Below are 14379 nucleotides of genomic sequence, written 5' to 3' on the forward strand. Positions count from 1 at the left end.
AGGGGTACTCGTCAGGCCCGCCTCCGTGATCTCTGCCTTATCTCCGCTTGTTAACTTATACAGAAGGAAAGAGGGAACGACCCTCCTGTGTGCCTCCCGTTGTTTAGCAAAGTGATATCCTTGTTTCTTTTTGCGAATCATGGATCTGGGCTGTACGTAGTCTCCAGCCGATCTAACCTCGGCCGTCGTACTGGCATATAATTTAAGCTTCCTTCCGTTCCCTGTCCCTTCTCTTATGAACTTCCCGTGTGTATTGATCATCTCTCGTCATTCATCCTAGTCTTCCTTTTCATCCCATCCCACCTTTCGATATAATCTCCTAACTTTGACTCAAAATGGCCCTCCCTATGGCGCCTCCCCCCAAGGGGCCCCTCGGCCGCTATCGTTTGCTGTCCCCTACTGCATCCGTCCGTGTCAGTCCGCTTTGTCTGGGGTCGATGAACTTTGGCGATTCGTGGTAGGTTGTACACATCGGACTTGTGCTGCTAACCGTTCGTGATATTGTTTGATTACTGACCTGCGGAACCTTACTTCATAGGCAAGATTATATGGGAGAGTGCAATCAAGAGACTACGGAGAGCATTTTGGACTTTTACTATGAGAACGGAGGTATGATGGGAAACTCCTATGGATTATTCCGCTAAAGCTGACTCGGTGATGTTGGGTGATGTGTAGGTAACTTCATTGATACTGCCAACAACTACCAGAAGGAGGAATCTGAGAAATGGATTGGGGAGTGGATGAAGAAACGGGGAATCCGAGATCAACTTGGTAAGCTACTACTTTGCGAACCTCTTTGAAGCCTTTTAAGCACACGTCAGACCCCTAGATTCCGCGTGAAGCAGACATTAATCGTCATCCCAGTCATCGCAACCAAATATACCACCAACTTCAGAGCTGGCCATGGTGAAACAGAGATCATGGCCAATTTCGGAGGCAACGGCACCAAGAGTATGCGTGTCTCAGTTGAGGCCAGTTTGAAGAAGCTCCAGACGGATTATATCGATCTCGTACGTTCTCTGCCCTCACACATCACACATAAACATGCTAATATGACCATTGTACAGCTCTACGTTCACTGGTGGGACTTTGCCACCTCCATCCCCGAGCTGATGCAGTCCCTGAACCAGCTCGTCACCAGCGGCAAGGTTCTCTACTTGGGTGTTAGCGACACCCCGGCTTGGGTAGTCAGCAAGGCCAACCAATACGCGCGCGATCACGCACTTCGGCAGTTCTGCATTTACCAAGGCCGGTGGTCCGCCGCCTCGCGCGACTTTGAGCGGGACATCATTCCCATGTGCCGGGACGAAGGCATGGGGCTCGCGCCCTGGGGGGCCCTCGGGGGCGGCAGCTTCAAATCGGAGGAGCAGCGCCAGCAGCAAGCCAACGAAGGCCGCAAGATCAAGGCGACCGAGGAGCAGATCAAAATCAGCCGGGCTCTGGAGAAGATTGCGCAGCGTAAGAACACAGCCATCACCTCCGTCGCCCTGGCGTACGTGATGCACAAGGCTCCGTACGTGTTCCCGATTGTTGGCGGCCGGTCGGTCGAGCACCTGAAGGGTAACATTGAGGCGCTCACGCTGGCGTTGTCGGACAAGGATATCGACGAGATTGAGAGCGCGGTTCCGTTCGATATTGGGTTTCCTAGCTCATTCTTGTATGGAGAGAAGGTTCCTGCGCACCCCAGTCAGGTTTGGTTGATGGGTATGGCGGGCACATATGATTATGTCCCGGTGCCGAAGCCTATCGTGCCAGCGGCGGAAAATGGTCAGTAGAGCCGACATCGCCGCCAGAGGTCTTTGAAGGTTAGGTGGGAGCAGAAGCTAAAGTATTAGTACGTTTCAATGTGATTCAAGTTGGGCTTTATTCGATTGTGACGTGTGTCAAACTGCTTTTGCGGAGGGTGTCATAATCAACATATGGGTTGCAAAAAAACTGATAAGCGTAAAGTCTTAAAAACCTGCTTGGCACGTCTTAGTACAAATTTGCTTGATAGAAATGCATAGGATTTGGGGGTATCTCAAAGCTGACATGAAACGCGTTTCTTTTCTCCTCTCGATGTGCTTCAAGCCCTTCGCTTGCCGCCCTTGCCGCCAAGTGATAACTTTTCCAGCCCCTTCTCTGCATCTGACAAAGGCCTTCCAACATTTGCCGGAATCTCGAACACGGCGTGTTCCTCTTCCTCTTGTTGATCTTCCTCATCTTCCTCATCATCTGTATCGCTTCCACTATCATCCTCCTCATCCTCGTCCTCGTCCTCGTCGAGTTCTTCTTCCTCCACAGCCTCACCCGCATCAATCTTCGCCTGTTGTTCCTGAATAGCCTTCTCCAGTTCCTTGAGCATCTTCTTGGTAAATCCTGAAGCCTCCACAGTGGCGTCCAACCGCTTAGCTCCATCCTTGCCAACCGTCTTCTTAGCATCCTTGAAGAAAGGACCGGGTTGTGTGGGCACAAAGTGGAAGCGCTTCTTGAAGAACCTCTTGATGCATTCGACATCGCGGTCAAAGTACATCTCGGCGTTTACGTGGTCCATAGACACCATTTGTGGGAAGTCGATAATGACTGGGACAAGGGTTACCGTCTCCGTCTCCTTCTCCTCGCCGTCCTCGATCGTGTACTTGGTGGTCCGCTCCTCTTTGATCAAAATGTTGAACTCGTTGAAATCACCATGGATGAGCCCGTGCTTGGCCAATCGAAGGATGAGGTCGATAAGCTCAGCGTAGAGGCTCGCGGGGTCTGGAACCGAGGAGACCTGTCTAAGTGGTAGGGACTCGACCAGGCTCATGACGATAGTGTGTCGGGACTGGGAAATCGGTTCGGGAACGGGAAAGCCTTCTTCTTGGAGAGCCTGCATGAAGGCATATTCCTTCATGGCCGCAAGCCGCGAGAGATACATCCATGAGCCGCCTTGCCGGTTGCGCAAGTAGTCGCGGTTGGACTTGACGGTACGGAAGGAAATGCGGCCTAGGCGATGGATCTTGAGAATCTTCTGCTTGCCGGTCTTGTCGGCTACGATCATGATGTCGGATTCCTTGCCAACACCCACACGACTGCCAACGCTGTAGACGACATCTTTCGAGGAGTGGGTGTGTAGGGCCAGATAGTCAAGACCGCCGTAGGTCAGTCGGTAGCCGTCGTACTTGGCCTCCTTCATGCGTCCGATGAGGCCAGACTTGGCAAGGGTCGCTATGCTCTTGTGAACACCACTGGCACCGCCCTTGAGACGGGCAATTCTCTCGATCAGAGGGGTCGGGACGAGCTCGTGGTTCTTGCTGCCCATCTCAACGGCAGTCAAGACTCTCCAGTCTTCTGCCGTGAGATGGCGTAAAACTCTGGTGTCCAAAAACATGATTGTGTGTTTCTTTTTGGATGTTTTTTGTTTTTTCCCCTCAGGTGATTGTCGGCCTAATTGCTGTGAGAGATTTTCTGATGTTGTATTGATCCAAGAGAGCTATTAGGTTGCTGTCTACGACGCTCTCGTCAAAGTCAAAGTCAAGGTGGGTGAAGCGCAAAGCTGATGTCCAGAATGGAAAGTGGGCGTCCCCCAAATTCCAAATGCACGGTTGCGATAACATCTTCCCGATAAGATAGGGCTGGCCGTGGGCTCCATTCGCTGAGCTGTGCCTGCCCGGTCAAGCGCCAGGTCCAGGCCAGTAGCTTATCTTATCAGAAGCTTGGGGGGAGCGGAATTTGTATCTTCCAGGCTCTGATGACGCCTCGTCCCCACCGAGGCTTCCAGACCCACTTGAGGCGGGCAGCATTGGATCGCAGGGGCGTTCTCAGCCAGACGGGGGAGCTTCAGGCGGCAAGCGAGTCGCGTAACCACCATCGGAGCTCCCTGGCGTTAGTACCGTAACTGCCACTGACCTTTGCTGGCTTTCAGCAACTGAGGTGCTTCTGGGCGAACCTGCAAAAGCTCCAACCTCCAAAACCGTCACCTGAACAACATAACAACCTCCAAACAACCGCAGCCAGCTCATCCACTTTTGATTTTGACATTCTGCTCACGACTGGAGCTCAAGTTCCTGTCGCTCAAGCAAACTCGGTGACAAAACTTGAACATTTCTTGCAGCAGCGAACGCCACCGCCGCGTCCACCTACCCCGGCCAGCCCAACCGACCTTGGTTTCCCCTCCAACTGGACCCATCGGCTCCGCGAATCCTCCCACCTACAACCATCACGGCCAGTAATCATGGCGCAAGAAAGCGACCTGTCCAAGACGGCCGATAAGGGCAAGGGAAAGGCCGTCGATGACGAGAAGAAGCACCAAGATGTCGATGGAAAGACCCCCGCAAACGGAAAGAAGGAGGAGGAACAGAATGGTGGGTTTCTCGGCCACTCCGACCGACTTGAGGTATCGGCGCCGGGCTTCTGCTGACAGCGCTTTGCGTTAGCTTCCGAGGAACTCAGTGAAGAGGATCAGCAGCTCAAGAGCGAGCTTGAGATGCTCGTTGAGCGGCTAACGGTTGGTGCTTCGCAATGACGTGATACAGGCTGAAGACCGGCTTCTCTAACAGTACAATGTCTTCAGGAATCCGATGCGACCCTCTACAAGCCGGCCCTCGAGGCCATGAAGAACTCTATCAAGACATCCACATCCTCCATGACGGCGGTACCGAAGCCGCTCAAGTTCCTGCGCCCGCATTATGAAACCATGACGAAACTCTACGACGAGTGGCCCGCTGGCGATGATAAGTCATCTCTCGCAGATGTTCTATCGGTGATCGGTATGACATACTCGGACGAGGACCGCCAGGATACTCTGAAATACAGACTTCTTTCCCCAACACAGGACATTGGCTCGTGGGGTCATGAGTACGTTCGCCATCTCGCCCTCGAGATTGGCGAGGTCTACGCCAAGCGCATAGCCAATGATGAGCCGACTCAAGAGCTGGTCGATCTTGCCCTGGTTCTGGTGCCGCTCTTCCTCAAGAGCAACGCTGAAGCCGATGCCGTCGATCTGATGAGTGAGCTCGAGATCATCGAGGAGCTTCCCAAGTTTCTCGACGAGAACACCTATTCGAGAGTCTGCCTGTACATGGTCTCCATGGTCAACCTCCTAACCTATCCTGACAACGAGACGTTCCTTCGCGTGGCGCACAGCATCTACAAGAAATACAACCAGCACACCCAAGCCATGGTGCTTGCGATTAGACTCAACGATCTTGGACTCATCGAGAAAGATTTCGAGGCGGCGGACGAGGATCCTGCGCTTCGCAAGCAGCTCGCTTTCCTTATCGCGCGCCAGGGCATTCCATTGGAGTTTGAAAGGAGCAATGATGACGACGAAAAGATCTACGAGTGCCTTTCCAACCAGAAGCTGTCGGAGTATTTCAAGTCGCTCGGGAAGGAACTCAACATCTTGGAGCCAAAAACGACTGAGGATATTTACAAGAGCCACCTCGAAAGCAGCCGTGTTGCTGGTATGACCAACTTTGATTCTGCCCGACACAATCTTGCCGCCGGCTTCGTCAACGCTTTTGTCAATGCCGGCTTTGGGAGTGACAAGATGATGCTCGTTGGTAAAGACAAGGACAGCTGGGTGTGGAAGACCAAGGATGAGGGTATGATGTCTACAGTGGCGTCGCTGGGAACCCTGCTCCTTTGGGACGTCGAGAACGGTCTTGACCACGTCGACAAGTATACTTATCTCGAGGAGGAGCAAATCCAAGCTGGCGCATACCTCGCGATCGGTATCATGAATACTAACGTTAGGACGGACTCCGAGCCCGCGATGGCCCTGTTGGCTGATCCCGACAAGCTTGCGCACAAGAACCCGCTCATCCGCGTAGCTACCATTATGGGTCTCGGACTGGCATACGCAGGGTCCTGCAAGGAGGAGCTTCTCTCGTTCTTGGTCAACATTATCAGCGACCCTGAGGAGAGCATGCAGGTGTCGGCTATGGCTGCCCTGGCCTGCGGTATGATCTTTGTCGGCTCCTCCAATTCCGAAGTCAGCGAGGCCATCGTGACTACCTTGTTGGACGAAGAAAGTGGAAGCCGCCTCAATGACAAATGGTCCAGGTTCCTTGCGCTTGGCTTGGGTCTCCTCTATTTTGGTCGCCAGGAACAGGTGGACGTTATTCTTGAGACGTTGAAGGCGGTTGAGCACCCTATGGCGAAGCCAACTGCTGTTCTTGCTGAGATTTGCGCCTGGGCTGGCACCGGTGCCGTCCTCAAGATTCAGGAGCTCCTTCACATTTGCAACGAGCACATTGAGGATGGAGAGGAGAAGAAGGGCGAGGAGTTGCTTCAGGCCTATGCCGTTCTGGGTATTGGCTTGATTGCCATGGGCGAAGATGTTGGACAGGAAATGGTTCTCCGCCATTTTGGTCACCTTATGCACTACGGCGAAGCTAACATCCGACGAGCGGTGCCGCTGGCTATGGGTCTTATCAGCCCCAGCAACCCTCAAATGAAGGTTTACGACACTCTGTCACGGTACAGCCACGACAATGACAATGAAGTGGCCATCAACGCCATTTTTGCTATGGGTCTCCTGGGTGCCGGTACGAACAACGCTAGACTTGCCCAGCTGCTCCGTCAGCTGGCTAGCTACTATCACAGAGATCAGGAGTCTTTGTTCATGGTCCGTATCGCACAAGGTCTCTTGCACATGGGCAAGGGCACTCTTTCCGTCAGCCCCTTCCACACAGATCGTCAAGTGCTTTCAAACGTGGCGACGGCTGGTCTCCTCGCTGTCTTGGTCGCCATGATTGATGCCAAGCAGTTTATTACATCGAAGTCTCACTATCTCCTCTACTGGATTGTGACAGCAATGCACCCTCGCATGCTTGTTACCCTGGATGAGGACTTGAAACCTTTGACAGTGAACGTTCGTGTTGGTCAGGCTGTTGATGTGGTGGGTCAGGCTGGTCGCCCCAAGACCATCACTGGCTGGCAGACCCAGAGCACACCGGTACTGCTGGGCTATGGTGAGCGTGCTGAGCTTGAGGATGACCAATACATCAGCCTTAGCAGCACCCTTGAGGGTCTCGTCATTCTTCGCAAGGTACGTGCAGATCAATAACATTGCCTGTCAAATTGTGTTTTACTAACTTTTGTCCGCAGAACCCCGACTGGGAGGGCGAGAAGTAGAGGGGCTGCAGGTTGGGCGATGTATAGGGTTATGTGGTTCGGTGTGTTTTAGAACGTTAGGAGGGATCGTCAGGAGGAGATGGAAGTATTCATCGAGAGAGCCAAAGAAAGGGCGGCTAAGCAGACACCACGCACGTGCATATGCAGTAGAAAAGCGGACTATATCATTCAAACTGTGTTACAAGGTTCCCAACGGATATTCAAGGTAGCATTTCTGGGAATTCGATTGCAAAGATTGTACAAAGGGGTCTTGTGGTTGATGCAGTGTGGATGGAAGAGGCCGAAGCCCCTTCATTCCACTGCATTGGATCTTTACACGCAGTCCAGCTGGTAACCTATTGGGATTAGGGTGCTGAAATCGTCGGCTACTGCGTTCTGCTTCTTTCTCCACTTTTCCTTTTTTTTTCTTTTTTTTGTTTTTCCTCTCGTCCATAAGAAAGGTTCAAGTTCTGTCGTTGCGGCCCGGTGACTCACTGTACGTAATCGTAAGTTGTTTTGGTGCCGAGGCTATCTGGGGAGTCAGTGGCGAGTGGATGTTGTTGATTTGCATGTTGTGTCGAGTGTGGCCTCGGTGTTAACAAATAGGAGTCTCCGAAAATCGAATAGTACAGCAGAATGGTTATATCTCAAGAGGTTCTGTGCCATTTTGGCCTTTACTCAGGAACGGATATGGTGTCATGAGCCTGATAAAAGTCACGAATATTCTTGTCCGCAAGAGTGGGAAGTTGTTGAATACAAGTAAAGGCAAACGAAGTACCTAAGGTATGTAGTGTGTGCAGGTGTTAGGTACCTAGTTGTCACACCTACCTACTATGTAAATAGGTACCCAGGTCCCGTCTATCCCGAGGACAGGGCTGCATAAAAAGAGCGCTTAGTGCCACCGGGCCTGCCAGTGCGGTGGATGATCCCTCTAGCGCTACAAGTCTGCGGCGCTCTCTTAACACGTCTGCAAGGAAGGATCCAAAAGGCAAGAAGTGGGGGGGAAAAATTCCATGTCAGACAAATGTTAGTTGTTTTGACTTTATTACTCGACACTTTCATTCAGCGGTTTCTCTTTACCCGAACCTGTCTGTCAAACTGTTCCTAAACCTCTCGAGAATCATTCCCTCGGTTCCCTTCGGTGGCAGCTGTCGTGCCATTCTCAAAGAACCCTCTGATTCTCTTTGCAGTCTGCACGAACGCATCTGATCATCGGGTTCGTTGATTGGCTGGATTGCGTCACCACAAAGACAAATTAGTCTATTCCGCTCGAGCAAGGCGAGAGGACACGGCGTTCTGCAGGTAACGTTATGCAGTGTTACTGTTGCTTTTATAGCTATGATGGCTGACGATGTTGAGTAGTTTGTGACTATCAACATCTGTGAGATCAAGGCAAGCTTGAATTCTTGATATTCAGGTTTGAAGGGTTGGATTAAAGGCGTGTCTTACATCAAAACCGCGTTCCGAGTTTCTCACCGTCTCTTGTTAAAAGAGGATCAAATCTTGGCGTGGGCCGACCTCGAGAGGAAAAAGCTCAACAAGAGGAAAGGTCCAACATGTCTTCCTACCAAGCCATCCCTCCCAAGAAAAGGTCGGGTGCGGGCCTTGACTTTGCGTCTTCTTTCCGTTCTGCATCGCCGCTGGCCCAAGAGGTGTTGGCCCGAGACTTGGCTGAATTCTCGGATGATGCGGTTGACGAAGTCGACAATGAAGCTCTATCCGTAAGCGACAACGAGGACGAGACATCGGGTCCTACGCTTTACAGACGACCTAGCGGTGTCGCCTTTGGGGCGATTAGACCTGCCCTAGCTGGGCCCGGAGGACTAGAAGAAGCGCCAATTCTCACCAGAGCCGAAAGGACGCGAAGTCGTGACGAGGAGCGATCTCTCCTCAGAGACAACCACATCCTTCCTCCGAAGCATGACCGTCCACCGCAAAAGCCGACACTGTTCAGGGCTTTATATACCCGAATCTTCAGTACCAAAGTCCCGCGAAGGATATCGGATGAAGAAGTGGCCGCCAGTCCTATCCAGATTGTCATTGCCCCTCCCACACCAACAGTGACCGAGACTGAGCCATTGCTTGGTGAAAGAAGTCTCCGACACCGCGGCGCCATTGGTCACGGCGATGAACCCTCATCTCACGATCACGACCATGAACACGAGCACCTCAACGAGCAATGGGAAGCCGCCGTCGCGGCCGGTCAGATCAAGACCACGTGGCAGCGCGAAGCCAAGACCATTGCTGTTTATTCACGCTCTCTCATCGTCACTTTCCTGCTCCAATACTCCCTCAACGTCACCTCCATCTTCGCCGTCGGCCGCCTAGGCACCCTCGAGCTCGGTGCCGTCTCCCTTGCCACGATGACTGCTAGCATCACCTGCTATGCGCCCATCCAAGGGCTCGCCACCTCTCTCGACACGCTATGTGCCCAAGCCTACGGAAGCGGCCATAAGACGCTCGTAGGGCTGCAGCTCCAACGCATGGTATATTTCCTGCTCCTTCTGCTCATTCCCGTTGCGGCAATCTGGCTCAACGCCGAGTCGATCCTGGCCGCCATGATCGAGAAGGACAGCGCCAAGCTGGCGGCCCAGTATCTCAGAGTCATTCTCCTCGGCACCCCTGCCTATGCCATGTTCGAGAGCGGGAAGCGGTTCGTGCAAGCCCAAGGCCTGTTCCACGCTACCACCTACGTGCTTTTGATCGCGGCGCCGGCCAATGTGCTATTGAACTGGCTCTTTGTGTGGAAGCTCGGGTGGGGTTTCATCGGCGCTCCGCTGGCGGTCGCGGTAACCCAGAACATGCTGCCCCTGCTTTTGTTGCTGTATGTCTGGAAGGTTGACGGGAGGCAGGCATGGGGAGGCTTCAGGAAGGCGGCGCTGAAGAACTGGGGCCCCATGGTTCAGCTCGCGCTGCCGGGAATGGTGATGGTCGTGGCGGAGTGGTTCGCGTTTGAAATTCTGACGCTAGCGAGCGGGAGGATTGGTGTCGCTCACCTGGCGGCGCAGAGTGTTCTTGTTACTGTCACGTCCACAACATTTCAAATCCCCTTTCCGTTGTCGATTGCTGGCTCGACCAGAGTTGCTAACCTGATCGGGGCTAAGTTGGTGGATGCTGCGAAGACGTCAGCTAAGGTGGTAAGTATCTATTGATAGTTCTCTATCTGATATCTTCGCTCGACTCAACGTCTCAAGAGGATGGGGTACTAACAATGTATGTGGCTTTAATCAGACTATTGTCGGCGGTGTCATCGTCGGTCTCTTCAACGTGACACTACTGTCCGTCTTCCGGAACCAGATCGCTCTGTTGTTCACCCAAGACCCCGAGGTGATCGAGCTGGTGGCCCAGACACTTCCCGTGTGTGCCATTATGCAGTTGTTTGATGGCATGGCAGCGGTGTCGCATGGTCTGTTGCGGGGAATCGGTCGCCAGGAAATCGGCGGCTATGTGAACCTCATCGCGTACTATGTGGTTGCCTTGCCCTTGTCGTTCGGCTTGGGTTTTAGCTTGGGATGGGGTCTCGTGGGCTTGTGGATGGGAGTTACGTTTGGACTGTTACTGTTTGTCTACCCTTCCTCTTTTCCTCCTCGTCGCCCACCTCCTTTTGAGCAAAATACTGACCTTGAGCTTATTCCGTATGCAGGGTGTCTTTGGTTGAGTATTGGTTCATCTGGTACTCCGATTGGGAATTGGCTGCCAGGGAGGCAGAAAACAGAAATGCCTCTGGTTAGCAGCACCCGAGTGTCTTTCAATATTCAAGCATTTCGGGCGGTCCCACACGCTGCGATAAGGACGGGAGCATATCACTGCGTGCCTCGACAATGATCTGGCGCTTATCACATTATTTAGAATTTCGGAATTTTACTACTAGTCCTCACGTCGCACGGGTGCTATATGGTGACTGAGAGCGGAAAATCATCAACTCGGTAATGGTACCTAGGTTTCCATCCGTTCTTCGGCGTTTGAGCATCGTGCTGCTGGCGAGTGTTTTCAGACGAAGTGCAGGGTAAGCGGGCACCCTCGCCTGGCGCGTTGGTCGCTGACGTCTTGTCAGGGGAAACAACAAATGGGAGTGCTCATCCGTACTCCAAAGCGTGGGGAAGCGAATGCAGGGATCAACGGTACCTGAATTTCACTACCGAGGGATGGCTCGGCGGTGAACAAATCAATAAAGTGTGCTGTAGCATTCCCAGCTCAGAGCGATTAGAAGCTCTGCGTCGAGAACCCCTATTTTCTGCTTGGGCAAAACAACTTAACAGTTGACATACAAGATGCGATTCCCATCTCAACGGCCAGCTCGCTTGCGTCCACGAAAACTGCCAAAACAGTCTCTCATCTCAGGCCTCGGAAGATTCTTTATTCTCCGAGCCTTGCCAACGTTCAGTGCGAGCCCAACCGATACCCACCGTAGTCGCCCGGGCACCCAAGCAACAGATTAACGTAGACCGCACCCAAGTTACATCACCTAAGCCAAAGCAATTTCCAAAGTCATCAAGACGGTTTTGGTTTTAATCTTTCCTGTCATCTTCTTTGTCCTATGGACAAGTCGTTGCTTCGTCTAGCTTCACGCAGTCCCTCAAATTCTTAGATAATCCTTTCAATTCGCCATTTGAAAGACCTCAGTCGGGTGCCGTGCTAGCCAAAGCTTGACGAGCTCTGAGTGGCTCGTAAAGGTGTTTATCACATCAAGGGCCCGCTCTGGACTTGGCTCTCGGTCCATAAATTGCCTGTTTGGGGTTAACTTCCCCGCGACGCCCCGCCACTGCAGCATTATTCGAACATTAGTGTACTATCATTGTCTGGTTGCTGTGCCGTCCCGTTGTCGCTGCTGGTGCGCCCGAGAGGCGAACTGCTGCTCCTCGACCTCGAACTCTACAAAGGCCGTTTCCCAGTTCCTCCGCCGCGCGAGCTCGATTCCCATCTCGACAACCCTCACCCTCCAAGCCAACATGTCGACCGCTACCACAACCAACGTTGCCGAACCCATCACGGCCGAGACGATCCTTCGCCTCTTTCCCGACATCGACACGAGGAGCGACGCGCTCGAGGGTCACGATGAGGAACAGATCCGCTTGATGGACGAGGTCTGCATTGTCACCGACCAGAACGACCTTCCCATTGGTACTGCCAGCAAGAAGCTCTGTAAGTGCCTGCCTGAGGAGGAACAAGAAATCCCATCGACACTGTCCGCTGACCGACACTACTACTCCTACAGGCCATCTTATGACCAACATCGATAAGGGTCTTCTTCACAGAGCCTTCTCTGTCTTCCTCTTCAATGACAAGAACGAGCTTCTCCTCCAGCAGCGCGCCACCGAAAAGATCACCTTCCCCGACATGTGGACCAACACCTGCTGCTCGCATCCTCTGAACCTTGCCAACGAGACTGGATCGACCCTTCCCGATGCTATCGCTGGTGTCAAGAACGCTGCCAGGAGGAAATTGGACCATGAGCTGGGCATCAAGCAGGAGCAGGTCCCCTTTGAAGATTTCCGTTTCCTTACCCGTATCCACTACAAGGCTCCTAGCGACGGAAAGTGGGGTGAGCACGAGAGTAAGTACTGCACAACAGCGAGGTTGGGGGAGTGATAGTTTGCTGACAGATATACCCTAGTTGATTACATTCTGTTCATCAAGGCCAACCCCGAGGTCAACGCCAACCTAAACGAAGTCCAGGCCACACAGTGGGTTTCTGCCGAGAAGCTCAAGGAGATGTTCAAGGACCCCTCCCTCAAGTTTACCCCCTGGTTCAAGCTCATCTGCGAGTCTATGCTCTTTGAGTGGTGGGCTTCCCTTGACAACGGGCTTGAAAAGTATACCGACGAGCAGGAGATTCGCCGTATGCTATGAACAAGACGACCGTTGCGTGTGTGGAAACGAGAAGTTGAAAAAATAAATAAAACAAAGCAACTATTACCTGTCGAACTTACGCTGTTCGCAACCAGACAGGACTTATAATTCTAATCATATTACCCACGTCCACCCAACCCCGAGCTATCCGCTTTTGTTTGCCTGGCGGATAAGACGTCGTGCAAAGGGCCTCTCATCTTCTGTTTTCATCTTATTTGCGTCGGTCATGGTCGGCGCTTGACGGGATTGTTCATTGAAGAGTAAAGATAAGGGGGGGAGGGCGAATAGAGGACAAGAAACACGTTACACATCCACATCCACCAGATGTCCTGAACGCCTTGATTTGGGGGTTTGCAATGGCTTCCCTAGCTGGTAGCACCGTGGAATGACATGCGTTACGATAACAAACACTGCGGAGGTATGCGCAAGCCTGTGGGTGGAACGTATTGGCGAAGAACTGGTGAGCATCACCAACCACCTTCGAAATCGGGATACCGTCTTTTTCGAGACAAATCAAACATCGTATTCCCATTCTGTCACTGAGGATCTCTATCCAGGACTTGATTGATCAGTTGTAGGGCGGCTGAGAGAGCAATGGCTGCATCACCTGATCATCTTGCATGACCCTATTCCTCAAGCCAAGGCTAACAACAGATTGATCGTCCCGTCGCAAAGCGTCTTGGTGCTTATATGTGAGAGTCGATGATTGGATAATATGAGGCAGGAGAGACATCTTGGGGCGCTCCGAGACAGGGCTACAACCGGCTATGTTTTACTTGATCTCTTTCTCCCGCCCCGCCAGCCATCGAGGTGCCACTGATGCTCCTCACCCATACTGCATATCGCCTCTACCTATCTACCTCAGGATTTGCTGACCTTCAACATAGAATTTTGGCCAGGATCTCCACAGGCGTAGGCATCAGTTCAGCACATGCCCTCATGGTGCTCAGCTTCGTTTCATGCTGCCTGTTGATGTGTAAACAATTGCTATCCAATCACCCGCGGCACGCCTCACCATCTACCCAACCCCAAGCACGAGCATTCTTACTCGCCGTGAACCATTGCTCCAAACTGTTTCTGGATATCATCGTCGTTCTTAGCGGGATGGTCAGATCTCGAGAAGAAGGCCAAGAGCAAATGTGCGGCGCTCTCTTTCTCAATCTCCTGCGGCTATCCTTCTTTGGTCAGAGATCCAATGGCTTCCCGTTTGTTAGCTGCATCTCCGCTCCGTTCAACTCAGTCCAATGACTCTAGACCCCTGTCTCATTACGTCTGGCCAAGACGTCGGTACGGGATGTTGGGCTATCATCATCTTCAGCTTCCCGTGGGTTTGAGGGGCTTGCTGCCGTCAGTGTGACCGCCCGTCTGAATGGTGATGTGGGTTGGTCAGTGGGGGAACACAGCCAACAGGTCAGTTACATTCAACCCATGGGCTACTTACTTATTTCGATC

At 52.6% G+C, this 14379-nt stretch overlaps 5 protein-coding genes across 5 annotated transcripts; 4 read left to right on the top strand and 1 right to left on the bottom strand.

Annotated features, from left to right (window-relative positions):
• The first annotated feature begins 75 nt into the window (after positions 1-75).
• On the top strand, positions 76-3378 carry NCU07723 (norsolorinic acid reductase). The gene is made up of 5 exons (XM_956880.3): positions 76-457; positions 539-609; positions 676-771; positions 865-1010; positions 1068-3378. Exons 1-5 carry the CDS (start codon positions 336-338, stop codon positions 1773-1775), a joined length of 1143 nt encoding a protein of 380 aa, XP_961973.2. The 5' UTR covers positions 76-335; the 3' UTR covers positions 1776-3378.
• Positions 1818-3513, bottom strand: rbg-40 (ribosome biogenesis-40). Its single transcript, XM_956879.3, has one exon. It carries the CDS (start codon positions 3347-3349, stop codon positions 2066-2068), a length of 1284 nt encoding a protein of 427 aa, XP_961972.3. The 5' UTR covers positions 3350-3513; the 3' UTR covers positions 1818-2065.
• Positions 3514-3809: 296 nt separating this feature from the next.
• On the top strand, positions 3810-7714 carry rpn-1 (regulatory particle, non-ATPase-like-1). The gene is made up of 4 exons (XM_956878.3): positions 3810-4322; positions 4395-4465; positions 4532-7012; positions 7072-7714. The coding sequence occupies exons 1-4, from the start codon at positions 4193-4195 to the stop codon at positions 7096-7098; spliced, it is 2709 nt and encodes a 902-aa protein (XP_961971.2). The 5' UTR covers positions 3810-4192; the 3' UTR covers positions 7099-7714.
• A 312-nt stretch (positions 7715-8026) lies between these two features.
• On the top strand, positions 8027-11319 carry NCU07720 (MATE efflux family protein). Its single transcript, XM_956877.3, has 4 exons — positions 8027-8379; positions 8440-10214; positions 10309-10637; positions 10721-11319. The coding sequence occupies exons 2-4, from the start codon at positions 8634-8636 to the stop codon at positions 10806-10808; spliced, it is 1998 nt and encodes a 665-aa protein (XP_961970.2). The 5' UTR covers positions 8027-8379; positions 8440-8633; the 3' UTR covers positions 10809-11319.
• Positions 11320-11818: 499 nt separating this feature from the next.
• NCU07719 (isopentenyl-diphosphate delta-isomerase) lies at positions 11819-13861 on the top strand. Its single transcript, XM_956876.3, has 3 exons — positions 11819-12219; positions 12293-12631; positions 12692-13861. The coding sequence occupies exons 1-3, from the start codon at positions 12027-12029 to the stop codon at positions 12925-12927; spliced, it is 768 nt and encodes a 255-aa protein (XP_961969.1). The 5' UTR covers positions 11819-12026; the 3' UTR covers positions 12928-13861.
• Positions 13862-14379: the final 518 nt, after the last annotated feature.

The sequence above is a fragment of the Neurospora crassa genome, linkage group IV (genome assembly GCF_000182925.2).
Source record: "Neurospora crassa OR74A linkage group IV, whole genome shotgun sequence".
NCBI classification, from domain to species: Eukaryota; Fungi; Ascomycota; class Sordariomycetes; order Sordariales; family Sordariaceae; genus Neurospora; species Neurospora crassa.